General features: G+C 40.8%; 1 protein-coding gene and 1 long non-coding RNA gene across 4 annotated transcripts in view; one reads left to right on the top strand and one right to left on the bottom strand.

Moving 5' to 3' along the window:
• LOC127530043 (uncharacterized) overlaps positions 1–16,971 on the top strand; it is a 454,116-nt gene that overhangs the window by 83,921 nt on the left and 353,224 nt on the right. The gene's annotated exons all lie outside the window — the stretch shown is intronic.
• dnah5 (dynein, axonemal, heavy chain 5) overlaps positions 1–16,971 on the bottom strand; it is a 437,381-nt gene that overhangs the window by 85,106 nt on the left and 335,304 nt on the right. For all 3 annotated transcript variants that reach the window (XM_051935611.1, XM_051935612.1, XM_051935613.1), the window contains exon 56: positions 10,623–10,854. In XM_051935611.1, the coding sequence (XP_051791571.1) occupies positions 10,623–10,854 (232 nt within the window). The remainder of the gene's footprint in view (positions 1–10,622; positions 10,855–16,971) is intronic.

The raw sequence follows: 16,971 nt of genomic DNA, 5'->3' as shown, positions 1-16,971 counted from the left end.
CTATACCCTAATAAGCTTTCATATGACACTCAGATGGGATACGACTTGCCTTTTCACGGCGACTTTGATATGTGATTTCTTTTTTATTTCGGGCACTGTGAACTTGAGCTTTCGAGTTTCTCCAACACTCTGTCACTCGATCAACTTCCTTTTGTTGTTTATATCACTGTTTAAACCAACAAATAGTACGTTTTTCTTTGCCTCCACTTGGTATTCGCTGAAATTCTTTTATTTTCCTCCCGTGCTTTTGCCATTGCCTTTTCGCAGAACGCTGAGCTTAAGGGCTATTTATATTGATTTGCATATTCAAAGAGGCATAATTCTGGGAGGAGTTTGGAAGTGACAGCAGGCGCGTGCACGTGCGTTACTTTTCACGCTGACCGGAATTTATGGAGCGGAAGAACGTGGAAGTTGGCATATGCACAGATTTATGCATCTGGATTTTTTTGTGCGTATGCACATTTCCACTTTTGTCCGTACGCCATATTTTAGTGTGAATTCTACGCACGGCGTGATATATGAGGCCCCAGAACAAATCCAAATTGTATTCTGTGATATCATCTACTGTTAAATTCTGCTCCATACTTGTAATATTTTTATTTTTATACTGTTTTGAGGATTACTTGTGTTCTGTTCTGTGTATTGTATTGTATTGACACCCCCTTTTTTTGACACCCACTGCACACCCAACCTACCTGGAAAGGGGTCTCTCCTTGAACTGCCTTTCCCAAGGTTTCTTCCATTTTTTTCCCCTACAAGAGGAGTTTTTCCTCATCTTCTTAGATAGTCAAGGCTGGGGGGCTGTCAAAAAGGCAGGGCCTGTTAAAGCCCATTGTGGCACTTCTTGTGTAATTTTAGGCTATACAAAAATAAATTGAATTGTATTGTATGTAGGGTGGTTCATCTGTTAACATCTTGTTTGATTTTATCCATAGTACTTCCAAAATTATATTGGAATAAATCTTTATATTTGCTTGTGATAGTTATCTCCAAATATTTAAGGTGTTTTCATATTAGGAACGAACAGCTATCTAGTCTAATATGATGTGCTGCAGAATTCAACACGTCTAAGATCTAATGGTAGAGATGATTATGGATGTGATATATGAAGCTCCATGTCATTTGCATCTTTATATATAATACGCTACCATGGCTGTTCGTTTGTCTGTGCAGGATTTTAAATCACCTGTAGCTCGCAAACCATTTGACCCATTGACCTGAAATTCGGTACACATATACTATGTGACGTGTACTATCCACTTTCGGGGTGACAATTGCCCTCCAAGGTTATTCCTCTTTTTATTTTATTTTATTGTAGAATCAGCTCTCTGCAGCAGCGTGGTCGTGCGGTGCATGCGTATGGGCACCATTCTCATCCCTACCACCTTCGCCATCACTTCCTCTACCTCTTCATATCTTAAATCATTCTTGAGGCAGATTGAAGTCTTCAGTGCCAGCTTAAGTGAAAAATTAAAGAAAACATACTAAGTACTTGCAACACAAATACTGACTTAATCAGTTTTAACGTGTAAAGATGTCGACAACAGAAGAGAAGAAGTGGGCTGCTAGGGTGGAGAAAAGAAGAGCTGCTCAGGAAGCAGCAAGCGCATCAACCTCTGATCAAACGAATGCTAAACATACAGAGAAAGAGGATGAAAACTATGAGTGCTCAAGTCAAGTGGATTCACTGCATGGCGTCGTTACTGGTATAGTAATATTTTCTGTTTGAGTCCTTCTCTGATAATCACCACTATCTCTGGTTTCTTCTGGAGATGTATAGCCAGTGGTTCTATGGCTAACGTAAAGAGAATTGGTGACAGTGGGTACTGTTGTCGAGTACCTCGTTCTAACTTGAAGTAGTCTGATTTTGTGTTATCAATACAGACTGAGGCTCCTGGACAAGTATAAATTAGTTTAATGCATTGAGTATCCCTAATCCAAAATGCCTGAGGCCAGAAACAATTTGGATTTCAGGCATTTTCATATTTTAGAATACATACTGTGGGATATGGCCGGCCGTTCATCCCGGCCAAAACCCCCAGGCTGCCAGATGGAGCCCTCCCTGCAACATGGAGGTGCCCCAAATTCCAGCAGGGCCTCATGGACAGTGGAGTTTTAATGCACAGCCCTGCTGGATACCATGGGGGCCTCCAGGAGTCGCTGCAGGGAGGCCCAGGGATTTATATTTTCCGTATAGCCGGAAGTATTTCCAAGTCACGGGAACGGAAGAAATTATATACTTCTGGGCTGAAGAAAAAAGAGAAGTTTTTACTTGACCCGGACGTGCTGGATAATCACATGGACTGAGGGCTCAGAAGCACTTCCGGGTCGAGGACTATAAAGGACTGTGGGAAATCCCAGACGGATGAGCTGAGTTGGGAGGCAGGGTGGCTAAGCGTCTGGGAGTGGAGGATTGTTTATTATTGTAGTGATTATTGTTTATTGGAGTGGTGTGTAGTAGTGGTGCTTTGTGCACTTATTTATAATAATAAATATTATTATTGGACTTTTATCTGGTGTCTGACGTCTGGTCTGAGGGTTCAAGGGGTCACGGGGACCCTCAACGGTCACAATACATACGCATAGTGAGATTTCTTGGAGACACACATGATCAAGGCAGTCAAACCAGCTAATTAATAGTTCATGCATGTACTAATTCATATTATCAAGCTGTTATTAGAATGTGTGTTGATGTAACAAATATATGAATCCTTAAAAGTGATGAATATGATGTACAGACTGTATTTTAGAGGGCCAATGGTGCGTATTTGCACTGAAGTACTTTTTTGTTTTTTGGTCTGTTTATATCGGCTACCTGTCATCACTTCTCAGGGAACTGATCAACAGGTCAAGAATATCTCGGCCAAGCTTTGCTCCATCAGGCCCACTGTGCTGGAAGCCATTAACCAACTACAGAACATTCACTTTCATACTGTGTGGGTGTACATAAGTAAAACAAAGCATGTTTTGTGCCAACAATCCGCTGCAGTGTCCAGTTTTCCTAACATAAATGGAGTAAAGTTTCTGCCCTCAGATTGAAATAAAGGCAGCCTAGCAAGAACAAAGCTAATTTTAACCATAGTTACGTTCCATTAACACACAAGGCATCTGCAAATTCATGTACGATATTTGAGGAACCTTCACGTGTGCACATTTACAAGATGATTGCGATTTATAAAAGGAAATTGCGTACTGTGTGTGTGCCAGGATTTACCTGTTGTCACACACAAGTGACTAGGAAGCAGCTAACAGACCCAAAGAGCAGCGCAAAACCGCAAGACAGGGCACTGTGACGGTGTACTAACCGCTCTCTCTTTACTTTAACAGGAAAGACGAGAAAACACCACCTTGAGTTCAGCTCCAAAACCCTAGCCAGACGTGCGGGCCGCTTCTGGGTTCCTTTTCTACTTCCTCCGGTCCTTCACTGATGATGTCACCACCATCCCAAGACCCTCAATGTCCTGTTTTCCAGCATTCCCACTTCCATTTCCAACTTATAAAATGTCCGTGTTCTCCCTGCTGGTTGTCTTCTGTGTAACCCATGATTGACCGTATTACTATCTTGCAGAGTGGTTTACACTACACGGAGACGGGATCCCCAACCCTTAATCTTGGTCTCTGTGTTTCCTTTTACAAATATAAATCAGATTTTTTTTTTTTTTTTTTGCCGTACTCATTTTCCTGTTTTTAGGTGTACGCGAATTTTCACATCTGAATCCAATTTTTTGTTTATGTTTTTTCAGGTGCCATTCAGCACTGTTGAACTCCAATAGGCGATCAAGTCAGCTCCATGGTGCTTGGTGTTTCACGGGTCACCCCCAACTTCAGTTGTCAATTGTGTGTCCCAATTTTGTGGCTCTCGATGCTCCATGAGGGATCGGACAAATCAGAGGCAACATTGGTGACGTGTCACGTAGGCAGCTAAGAAAAGTTTGGGATTTTGGAGCATTTCAGTTTTTGGAATTTCGGGTTAGGGATACTCAACCTGTATTTAGGCTAAACCTGAATCGGTGTAGAGGCGTGACCGTTAATGCTGAAGTATCAGACACTGTTACGACAATACAGTCGACCCCCGCAAAGTCGCGGTTCAGAGTTCACAGCCTCAGTCGTTCGTGGATTTTTCCTTAGAACCTAATTAATAATTGTTTGTGGAAACCACAAATTTTTTTATGCCTTTTTTTGTGGCAAAGCTGTACTGTAGAGAGAACACAAAGCAACACTACAGGAAAACGCGGCTTGGGATGGTGAAATAATAATAACAATAATAATAATAACAGTAATAATTCATTACATATATAGAACTTTTCTCAGTACTCAAAGCGCTGTCCACACAGGGAGGGACCGGGAAGCGAACCCACAATCTTCCACACTCTCCTTACTGCAAAGCAGCAGCACTACCACTGCGCCACCTGTGAGGACAAATACCCCTGTACTCAGAGGTGGGAGGTTTGAAAGTAGCCAATCCGAGAGTGTTATTCATTTCTCCTTGCTGCTGATTGGCTGCTGCCCTGTGACGCATCTCCAACAGATGCAGCCCAGCATTCCCGTATCATAACAGTTTATGTAGCTCTCTCCAATGTTTCGCTGAGCATTCTCATGTTTTTCGTTTTGCTCTTCTTAAAACCCTAAGATGTCGCCCAAACACCTTGCACCTTCTAAGGCTTCTGGCAATGAACCTCAGCGCCAGAAAAAGTTTAAGACACTCCAGGAGAAGGTTGAACTACTGGATTTGCTCCTGGAACTAAAAAGTTATGCCGCAGTAGCCACCCGAGGAGCTGCAAATCCTCTGCTTTGCTGTGCAGCCATTATCTTCATTACATACCTTCATCGTACTGCACAGCTAACTCATCATCATCATCACCTTCAATCAATATCATTCATTATTGGTGAGTACCCATATATTTTATTAAATTAAATTATTACATATTTACCCTACTTGTACCAAAGAAAACGCTCTTGCATGAATTACAGTACATGTACCGGTAACATCGCTATTTTACATTCTAGCACTGTGGGAGACATAGCAGTACAGTACTGTACAGTACACGGGTTTACCTTTACATTCCTTTTTATTTAGGGTAATGTATTAAGCTGAGTTTGAAATGAAAATAAAGTGTTTTGGGGGCGTATTTAGGGTTTAAACTATAAAAATATGCATTTTTTTGACCATAACCAAAATCCGCGGTTTTTCACAATTTGCGGGTGCTCTAGGAATGTAAAACCCGTGAATTTCGGGGTTCAACTGCAGTTGATTTTTCAGCATTAACAATCACAAAAAGTTGTGCTGTTTGTTTATGAGATGGATTCCGTTGTCCCACTTTACTTTATTCCTTGCCTGCCTCTTCTCTTTTACCTCAGCAAAAAAAAAATGTTGTCAGGCCTTTCATTTCAAGTAAATGACCGCAAAGGTCTGGCACAGCGGAAAGGAAAGGTTACGTTTAATGAGGTCTGGACTAACGGCCCTCCTTATTATACAATGTAGTGACTTTCAGGATATGTGAAATACCACAGCAGGAATCATATTAGTCACAAGCTGTACGGTGACACTTCATATAAAATCCTCAGTGCTCCGAGTAAATGTTACAAACAAAGTCCAGAAGGAAAGAATAAATTAAAGAGTTAAGGTCACCAGTATGTCAAAGAAGGAACTGAAGGTTCCCACGTGTCAGTGGGAGGCAGCTAAAGGGCGGAGATGATAGCAGTTCCATGTCATACCAGGGGGTGGCGAGCTGCACTGACTCTCTCTCTCAATCCTCTGCAGACCAACATGGTTCTTGTGCTAATGGATGACATCACTTCCATTTCCAGCCCAATGGATGACATTACTTCCAGTTATGGGCCTACGGATGACATCACTTCCAGTTATGGGCCTATGGATGACATCCCTTCCAGTTATGTGCCAATGGATGACATCACTTCCATTTCCAGCCCAATGGATGACATCACTTCTGGTTCTGGACCTATAGATGACATCACTTAAAGCTCCGGGCCCATGGATGACATCACTTCCATTTCTGGGCCTATGAATGAAGTCACTTCCAGTCCCCGGCCCGTGGACAACATCACTTCCAGTTATGGGCCCAAGGATGACATCACTTCCTTTCTCCGCCTTTAAAGCCGCCGTATTTCTCATCTTGAGTCTGTTCTGTTTTGGATTTAAACCTGTTGAGAACTCCATACCAATTACCCATTTTGCAGCCAGGGCACAATATATGAGTGGCTGCCCCAAACCTTTTCAATGTCTTTTGGACTCTCTTGTGACAGTATATCTCGATATATTAGAAATAAGTTAAATAATTAGTTATTCATTTATACATTTTACTTTTGGAGACATGGATCCTATTTTTAGAATAAGAGTATCATTAGTAGTATACAGTATGAGTACGTCAGTGGAAAAAGTGACGTACACGGCATGTGATGTGACACACACGGTGACTCCAGTCACGTGGATGCGTCAAGCGGCAGCGTGGTGCAGAAGGTGAGTGGCAAAAGACAAAGTAAAAAGACAAGAAACGACGCTAGCCCCCTAAGCGTTATGCACAATGCAGCATCTGTCAATTTCGTGTCAGGGGGTACGTGAAAGTCACTAAGCCTTGCGGTGTGGTAGCCTACTATAATACAATGGGTGGTGTCGATTGTGCGGGTCAGGCACTGACATTTGACCCTCTCATGTGTGAGAGAGAGAGAGAGAGGTCAGGAGCAGGCGCCGATACGGCACATTGCCTCACCCACCATACGACAAACCAACCAGATTAGGACCCAAGCGCAGCCATGTGACAGGTGACACCTCAGCACCACACTACAAACAACAACAACATTTATTTCTATAGCACATTTTCATGCAAACAATGGAGCTCAAAGTGCTTTACAAAATGAATAAGAATTAAAATAAGGGAACACTAATTAACATAAAATAAAAGTAAGGTCCGATGACCTGGGAGGACAGAACAAAAAAAAAAACTCCAGACGACTGGAGAAAAAAATAAAATCTGCAGGGGGTCCAAGGCCATGAGACCACCCAGCCCCTTGTAGGCATTCTACCTAACATCAATGACCTCAATCAGTCCTCATGGTATTCAGGGTTCTCATGGAAGAACTTGATGATGACAGTCATGTGGACTTCTGGCCTTTAATCCATCAATGTAGAGACATCACGATGCTTTGATCAGGTGGTGGTGGTGCAGATGAGTTCAGACTAGTTCAGATGGAATGGACCAGTGTGAGGTTTTTTTATGGTGGTTGGAGTGCCAATTTTGCCACCAACTACCAGGTTTTTCCCTGCAGGCTGGAGGGCCTACATGTGCAAGCAACAGAAAGCAAAATGTTACAAACCCACTCTGAACATCTGCTCACATGTTGCCTGTGTGTGTCATATTTCAGCGTGGGTCCCTTCCCTGGCTAGGGTTCAATTTTTTGTTTTGGGTTCTTTGTGTGTTATATATTTATGATCACGTCACTTTTGTTAATAATCTGCATTGTTCTCTATGCCTACGTTATGGTCCATGCGTTTGGTGGGTGGTCTCCGTAGAGGTGGGGCCACCTGACGGTCCCTGCAAAGGGACTGACCTCAGCCCTATAAAGGCCCTTAAACCCCCAGTTCCTTGCAGTTCATTTGAATGCACTTGTGGTGTGGTGCGGCCGAGTTCTCTCAATTTCTGTGATCTTCTGTGTTTTATTTTTGAATCTTTTCTTTCCTTGTTTTTTTTTATTTTTTTATTTGGATTTCGCTCTGGATTACTGTTTTGGGATTTTGTCCCCCTTGAATTGCCTCCTTTTGTTTTTCAGGCATTTCCTTTATTTACCTTTTGTGCACCAAGAAGCTTCTTATTATTTTTATTTTAATAAACTAGGGGGCTTTGCTCACCAACCGGGCTGACGCTCACGCTGTGAAGAGGGGGCTGAGCGCACCCCAAGGAGACGCAGCCACTCCTCCAAAACCCCCTCTTAAACGGTGATACAATGGGAAACAAATACAGTTTTTTCTTTATTTTACCTCCTCTTTGCTCGATCAGCTGCTGGTTGCTGCTGCTGCAGTGTGATCTGCATCTCGTGCGGCGCACTTCAGTCATATCACCTATGTCCATATATTCGATCTCTTTTCGTTTTTACCTTTTCGTCAATATCGCATTGAATTTTGATTCCGTGTTTGGAAGTACATCGTGACAACGCAACCTATAACTGCCCGTGAATGAATGTCGTTTCTTTCTCTCTACAAGAAATGTGTCTGACAGTAACATTCACACAAATGAGAAATGATTTCTCTCACAGGATTTCACTTTTACCAGACAACAAATCTTTTAATGCTCGCAGATACTCCTCTTCATTGGGAAGAAACACTACTTTTTTTTTCCCTGATGGCAACACGAATTAGACGAACTACTCTGACTTAAAGTTTAAATTTAAAAAATATATTCGATCTCTTTTCTCTTTTCCGTTATTTCACAGAGTAATAATTTCTGTTTGTTTGCGCTAATGCAACCTTTACTATCCTTTTTTTGAGACTTTTTGAATTTTCGTACTTCCATTTTGTCTAACCTGCTCTGCCTCTGTACCGCGTCAACATTTTTGAATTCTACTTTGTCATCTACTCTTTGTCTTTTATTGCCAGCACCGGGTGTGGTTAAATCTCTTGGCACAAAGTCTCATCTCGCGGGACGTGAAAGTGTCTCTCTTCAAAAGATCACATCTTGTCTCCTTCCAACCTTCCAAGATTTTTTTTATAATAGAGAGATGTTTGATTTATAACAGTTCAAAGTGACCCATTGCATTGCTAGCCAGGGTTTTTGACAGTGTTCCCCCTTGTCACGCATGCTCACAGGCTCTGTTGAGTTATGTAGTAACCTGTCGAGACGAGAGGGGTGCTGCTGCTAACCTTCTCATCTCCTTCCTTTCCCCCTCAGTGACAAGAATTGGTCTGGTTGCATGCATTTCACCCCACCACCATAAGACACTGGGAATCCCAGTAAGAGGCATCATTTAATGACCACAGCAACCCGCAAACAGACGAAGCTCAGCTAGAAGCAACTGCGACCTTCTAAGAAGCCTTCTTTATTTGAATTATGTAAACAGGATGCATGCTAGAGGGCGACACCTCTTTTTGTTTCGTTTGTCGTTGTCCATGGTTGGCGCCCAAAACTTTCTTCTTGCTGTCTGCAGACCCGTCATTCCCTCTCCTGGCCACGTCCTCTAGTGGGCATTTTTGGAACTGCTTGGAGACTCTGGAATGTCATAGCTTTGCGTGTGGGGTGACAGTTTCAAAGCACGTCACACAAAGCATGTGTACTAAATCTGCATCAGTTAAACGGTGGACACTCGACATGCCCTTCCTAACGTGATTATGTTGACATTCTGGTACTTGTATGTTTCTGTTACACATAATAGTGAGAAGTCAAGCAGAATGACCCCTTTTATTGGCTAACTAAAAAGATTACAATATGCAAGCGTTCGAGGCAACTCAGGACCCTCCTTAAGGCGAGATATAATACAGAAACTGGAGTTCCCTGTGTTTATATACACACTAGGACAAGTAGCAACACTGGTAAATCTTTAAGTGAGAAATCTTAAATGTAAAAAATTAATAGACCTCTTCAGGCTAAGATTCATTTAGTAAGAGAGAAGAACAATGTATAGTTAAGATCTTTGGATAAGATAAGTGTCCAACAAAGTCTTTTGAAGTTTCTGATGAGTTTTTCAATACAATGTGGGTCTGTAGACATGTTGTCTTTGTCAGTCTGAGAGATACAAACCATCCTCATACCTGGCCATAAGACCCATGTCTCTGTTTACACCATGTTGTAATGTGTTCAATTTTAGCATGAGTTTGACTTCCCCTCCTTTTCTCTCTTGCTGTGTTCTGAAGTTGCCCATAAGCCCTGTGACTTTAAAGTCCCTCTCACAGTGTCCATGGCTGTTGAAGCAGGCCACCACAGGAACATCTGTGTTGCCACGTTTAATGTGGAGCCTGTATAAATTCATTCTCTGACGGAGTGTTTGTCCAGTTACTCCCACATAGAGTGCAGTGTCAGAACATTTCATGCAGGAAAATGGTCCCTTTATGCGATATTCTAGTCGGCAGTATGGTATAACTATACGGTCTGTATTATAAATGTGAGCACACGTTTTACATCTTTTCTGTAGGCAGGGAGATGTGCCATTTTCTGTTAGTTCACTTAGGGACAATTAGTTGCTGCAGGTTTGGTGGTTGTCTGTATGCCAGGAGGGGAGGTTCAGGTAATACATTTTTCAGTATTTGGTCATTGTTTACTGTTACACATAACAACATTTTTTGTTCTTGGGAAAAAATTCAACATTTTTGCTAGTTTTGGTGGGATCAGTATACACTCCCAACCTTTTCTGCTAAGGAGGCTACAGCACCGTGACACCCACTTGGTTCACGCTATACACATACACACAATACAACATGCCAACCCTGCCAGGACCCTTCGTTCTCCCTATTGCCGCAGCACTCACTTTCAGCTCTCTGTTTTGCCGTTATTCCAAATTCCAAACCAGATTTCTGAGGTCCTCTCCCCCAGAATACTATTACCCGTGTGCTTGTACTCAACCGTCACCAAGACCACCGGACACATATACATATAGAGTATTTGTTTAAAAAGTCTTACCTGTCAGCTAAAGTTTGCACCTCCGCATGCTTCTCTTTATAAATGGTCTTGTATCCTTGGATGAAGGACAGGTAGGATTTGGGAGTGACGTGTGTCGATCGTCGATATCTCTGGAAGTAGTCCACGCATTTCTCGGCCACTCCATCCTGAAAGGAGCCCATACACTGAACCACCTCTGCTTTGACATCAGGCCCACAATCAATGTTGTAGTTGGACAGGAAATGTTCCGACACTAAGGAGGAAACACAAATTTTTGTGTTGTAAATGTGTATAGAAAGGGGGCTCAGCACTTCTAGGACTAGGCGTTACAAACACTAAGGTCTCACCACTGCCTTCACCGCAGAGTGGGGATCATTTATTTTAGAAGGTTTCTCGGTTTGGGACACATCTTCAGTTGTGTACTGTCATGGACACCAGGCATGGGCTGAGGATGGTTCAAGATTTCTTACTCAACTGGGTGGTCAGTTTAATGGAAGAACAGGAGGAGGCTAATCGCACAGACTATTTGCTCCCCCGATACCACAGTTGGCAGTCTTTCTGGGGCTATAGTGCCTTCATGGATACCTGCAGGGCAAGCTGGGAATTGCAGTCCCGTGAGACAACCCTGTTATGTTCCATGGGTGCCACCGGGGGGTGGGGGGGTAGCTGCAGGAACAGACCTTCCCCACTTTAAAGAACTTCCTCCTGACCTGGACGCTCTTCCTGGAGGCACTGGAAGTACTGCTGGGTCCGGCACAAAAGAAGCCGAGTTTCCTCTATGGGTGGTCAGAGTTGGGAGGAGAGTGGATGAGACTACGTGGGAGGTGTGGAACGAGATATGAAGATTTTGTATTATTGTATTATTTAGTATTATCCGTGTATAGACCTCCAAAATTCAACGCGTCTTTCTTTGAGGAATTCTCTGACTTGATGTCAATCTTAATTACGAACTATGACACACTCTTAATAGTCGGCGACTTTAATTTTCATATAGATAATCAATGTGACCAGAAAGTAAAAGAATTTATGAACCTCCTGGACTCTTTTGAGTTGAGACAGCTCGTTAATCAGCCTACACATAAAGCAGGTCATACGTTAGACTTAGTAATTACTAAAGGACTAAAAGTTGATATAAAGCAGGTCATTGATATTGGTCTATCAGACCATTTTCTTCTACTCTTTAATATAGAAATAATGATAGAAAACACTCATGAGAAGCATATTGTTAAAAAACGGTTCTTTGACTCATCAGCAGCTTTAAAACTTTCAAACATTCTAACCAATCAGTCCGTTTATAGTGCCAACTATAATAGCGAGGAGAATGTAAATAGTAAGGTGGAAAGATTTAATACTAAAGTGAGGGCTGCTGTTGACTTAGTTGCACCTGAAAAGACAGTTAAAAAATCTTCTAGCATTGTTATACCATGGAAGACCCAAAGAGTGTCTGATTTAAAGAGAACATGCCGTAGAGCTGAGCGTAAATGGAGGAAAACTAAACTAACTATTGACTATGAAATATTAAAAGTTAAAATAACAGAATACAATAACACAGTCCGTCTTGAGAGGCGCTGCTATTTCTCTAAGATTATAAATAACAATGCTAGTAATCCCAGAGTCTTATTTTCGACAATTGATCATCTGTTAAACCCAGGTAACTCAAAGGAATGCCTCCTAAGTACTTCCAGTAAAACCTGTGAGGCTATCGCTGTATTTTTCAATCAAAAAATTAATGATATTAGAAATAACATAGTATATCTCCCCAACACTAAGGATCCTCCTAAACCCCAGTACCCCATAATAAACAAATTAAAGTCTTTCACTAGGATAGATTTACCTGATTTACATAAAATAATTTCTCAAATGAAACCCTCCACCTGTGTCCTTGACCCAATACCAACAAATTTTTTCAAAGAAGTATCGGGCGTGCTTATTGATAATGTTCTTGACATAGTAAATTCGTCATTAGATACGGGGGTCTTCCCAGACTGTCTTAAGACTGCGGTAGTTAAACCCCTACTTAAGAAAAATAATCTCGATCCCTCTGCTCTTGAAAATTATAGACCCATCTCTAACCTGCCTTTCTTAAGTAAAATTCTAGAGAAGGCAGTCATTATACAGTTAAATAAGCACCTCAATAAACATGCTATTCTTGATAAATTTCAGTCAGGTTTTAGAACAAATCACAGCACAGAAACTGCACTCGTTAAAGTAGTAAATGACTTGCGGGTAAATGCAGACAGAGGCCATTTATCTGTTCTCATCCTCTTAGATCTGAGTGCCGCATTTGACACCATTGATCATAATATTCTTAAGAATCGCCTTAGTCAATGGGTGGGCCTCTCTGGCAGTGTCTTAAATTGGTTTGAATCCTACCTGGCAGGGAGAAAATTCTTTGTTAGTTGTGGTAATTATAACTCAAAGACACATGATCTATAATAATAAAAGGCAAAGCCCTCACTGACTGACTCACTCACTGACTGACTGACTGACTGACTCATCACTAATTCTCCAACTTCCCGTGTAGGTGGAAGGCTGAAATTTGGCAGGCTCATTCCTTACAGCTTACTTACAAAAGTTAGGCAGGTTTCATTTCGAAATTCAAAGCGTAATGGTCATAACTGGAACATATTTTTTGTCCATACACTGTAATGGAGGAGGCGGAGTCACGTATCGCGTCATCACGCCTCCTACATAATCACGTGAACTAAAAACAAGGAAGAGATTTACAGCACGAGTCACACGCGGGAACGAAGGTAAATGACGTTAATTTTTGACTGTCTTTTAATACTGTGTAAGCATACATATTAACACATGTGCAATTAAACGTGTGCATTTACGGGGTGATTTCTCAGGCTTAAAAGCTCGCCTTTTACTAAAAAGGTAAATGCAAAACTATTTTCAATCAGTTTATTGAAACTCTCCCGTTAAGGATTGCAATAACATATTCGCGAGATAAAAGAACGAAGTAGGGGGAAATGGAGGAAGAGCCGGAAACAGCGAAGAGCAAAAAATTAATTAAACAATTGAGAACGGAGCGAGTGAAGCATACAAGCATGTTCATAAGGGAAACAAAGCACGGTGTAAAACGTAACTTTAAATTAAGTTTATAGAAACGCTCCCGCTGCGGATTGCAATAACATATTCGCGAGATAAAAGTTTAATGAGAAGACACGAGGTATAAACGAACCACACGCCGTGGCGCAACGTTAGGGGCAACAGTTTCAACCATTCTATGATCTGCTTCTCGCAACTGAAAGACGGCACATGGCGGATGTTAGCCGACTTGCTGACCGCAACGTTAGGGGCTTCAACTATGGCGCTGACGCCACATCTCAGTGCCAACACTTTGCAGACTCTACTTAAAAGACACGCCCTCCTCACTGGACAGTTAAAAAGACCAATCAAACTAACGATGACATCAAGTATTACCCAATCAAAAGTAGGAAAGGAGGCATCTTCATAAAATGCGTGTGGGATGATTTGCATGACACGCTGCTTTAAAAAAAAATGATAAAAAAAATACGGGATAAATCCCGTCCAGTATTGATTCAAAACGGGACGTGCAATTTCATTCTCAAACGTGGCACAATTCCGTATTTTAAAGGACGGGTGGCAACCCTACAGTGCCAGGTAACCACCCATACAATCACATTGTGATTCAGACTAGGAATGCAATGAATGTAATTACCCCGATCTACATACAAGGCGAAAGTCTTGCAACATTCAAAGATGATGGTTTGGGATAATTAGTACTTATTAAGTACACCATGGCACATAAAAGAGCTTATGAAGCCTTGAACCGAAAAAAGCAAGATCTCAGAGATCGTAAAAAAAAAAAAAGGAGGTAATGTCGTTTTACTCGCTGTACATTTTAGTCGAACATTACCAGTTATTCCACGAGGGAGACCAGCAGATGAACTCAACGCGTGTTTAAAATCCATGCTTCTCCCACGCTCGGTTATATGTCGCGTGTTCTCGGGTAGGTACACCAAAAAATGTATACATTTAAGCATGTAATGGGCAAACAAAAAATGAGGTATACCCGAAGGCACTGCAGTAGTACTCAATGTAACTTTACTTCTTAAATGTTAATGTTTTACTGTTTAATAATTTATACGCTTCTTATATATTGTTCAAATTCTTTTATCAAAATACCACTGACAGCGCAATGCACGATAACATGGAGTAAATACACCATACGCATCTGCCCACGGCCGCCCTGGTGTGCGCAGATAGGAGTTGATTCTAAAATAAAATAAACATAAAAAGAGTAATACATTCATCACCCATAAAGCGGATAGCAGACGTGACGTATTACATGTGTACCAGATTTCAAGTCAATAGGTGAAACGGTTTGCAAGCTACAGGTGATTTAAAATCCTGGACAGACCAACGAAAAGCCACGGTAGCAAATTATAGAAGAAGATTTTACTGTTTAATAATTTATATTTATATGAAATGTGCTTCTTATATATTACTTCATATTCTCATATGATAATGATGTTAATGTTGTTTATATTGATTTCTATGTTATTGTAAGTGCATCTGTGTGTATATGTATGAATGTATGTATGTATGTGTATATATATATATATATATATATATATATATATATATATATATATATATATATATATATATATAAAATATATATATAAAAAATATATGTGTATATGTATATATAATATATCTGTATATGTGTCTATATGTGTGTGTATATGTGTATATGTATATATATATGACAGCAACACTCATAACAATGACAACACAATTACATTGACAATCATGTTACGTTATTTTTAAAATGTTTCCTTTACTTTTTCATAACCTCTTTAACACACTACTTCTCCGCTGCGAAGCGCGGGTATTTTGCTAGTATTCTATATGGTGTTCCACAAGGCTCTATCCTGGGTCCGCTGCTCTTCTCAATCTACATGCTTCCATTAGGTCAGATTATCTCAGGGCACAATGTAAGCTACCACAGCTATGCTGATGACACACAGCTGTATTTATCAATAGCACCTGATGACCCCAAATCTCTTGATTCGCTAACACAATGTCTAACTTGTATCTCAGAATGGATGAATAGTAACTTTCTCAAATTAAATAAAGAGAAAACCGAAATCTTAGTGATTGGCAATAATGGATACAATGAGGCTATTAGAAATAAACTGGATGCATTAGGATTAAAAGTCAAATCGGAGGTAAAAAGCTTAGGGGTAACCGTTGATTGTAATCTGAATTTTAAATCGCATATTAATCAGATCACTAGGACAGCATTTTTTCACCTAAGAAACATAGCAAAAGTTAGACCTCTTATATCATTGAAAGATGCAGAGAAATTAGTTCATGCGTTTGTTTTCAGTCGGCTAGATTACTGTAACGCACTCCTCTCAGGACTACCCAAAAAAGACATCAATCGTTTGCAACTAGTGCAGAATGCAGCTGCTAGAATCCTTACCAGGAAAAGAAAATCCGAACACATTTCTCCAGTTTTGATGTCACTACACTGGTTACCTGTGTCATTCAGAATTGACTTTAAAATTCTGCTTATGGTTTATAAAGCTTTAAATAATCTCACCCCGGCTTATATATCGGAATGTCTGACACCTTATATTCCAAATCGTAACCTCAGATCCTCAACTGAGTGTCTCCTTAGAATTCCAAGAGCAAAACTTAAAAGAAGTGGTGAGGCGGCCTTCTGCTGTTATGCACCTAAAATCTTTAGTAGCCTGCCAGTAGGAATTCGCCAGGCTAATACAGTGGAGCACTTTAAAAAACTACTGAAAACACATTACTTTAACATGGCCTTCTCATAACTTCACTGTAATTTAATCCTGATACTCTGTATATCCAATTCATTATAATAACTATTCATTCAAAATCTGTACTAACCCCTACTCTCTCTTCTGTTTCCTTTTCCGGTGTCCTGTTGGTGGTGGCGTGTGCCACCACCATCTACCCAAAGCACCATGATGTTCCAACAATGATGGATGGATTAAAAGCCAGAAGTCTGTATGTCTGTATGACCATCAGCATCAAGTGACTCCGTGAAAAACCCGAACTACAAAGAGGACTATTTCATTTCTGTTAGGTAGAATGCCCAGAGGGGACTGGGTGGTCTCATGGCCTGGAACCCCTACAGATTTTATTTTTTTTCTCCAGCCTTCTGGAGTTTTTTTTTGTTTTTTCTGTCCACCCTGGCCATCGGACCTTACTCCTTTCTATGTTAATTAATGTTGTCTTATTTTAATTTCTTATTTTGTCTTTTATTTTTCTTCTCTTCATTATGTAAAGCACTTTGAGCTACTTTTTGTATGAAAATGTGCTATATAAATAAATGTTGTTGTTGTTGTTGTTGATTTTGTAT

The sequence above is a fragment of the Erpetoichthys calabaricus genome, chromosome 13, assembly GCF_900747795.2.
Source record: "Erpetoichthys calabaricus chromosome 13, fErpCal1.3, whole genome shotgun sequence".
Lineage (NCBI taxonomy): Eukaryota > Metazoa > Chordata > Cladistia > Polypteriformes > Polypteridae > Erpetoichthys > Erpetoichthys calabaricus.
The sequence above is the reverse complement of the archived record's forward strand: the minus strand, read 5'-3'. Positions and strand labels throughout refer to the sequence as shown.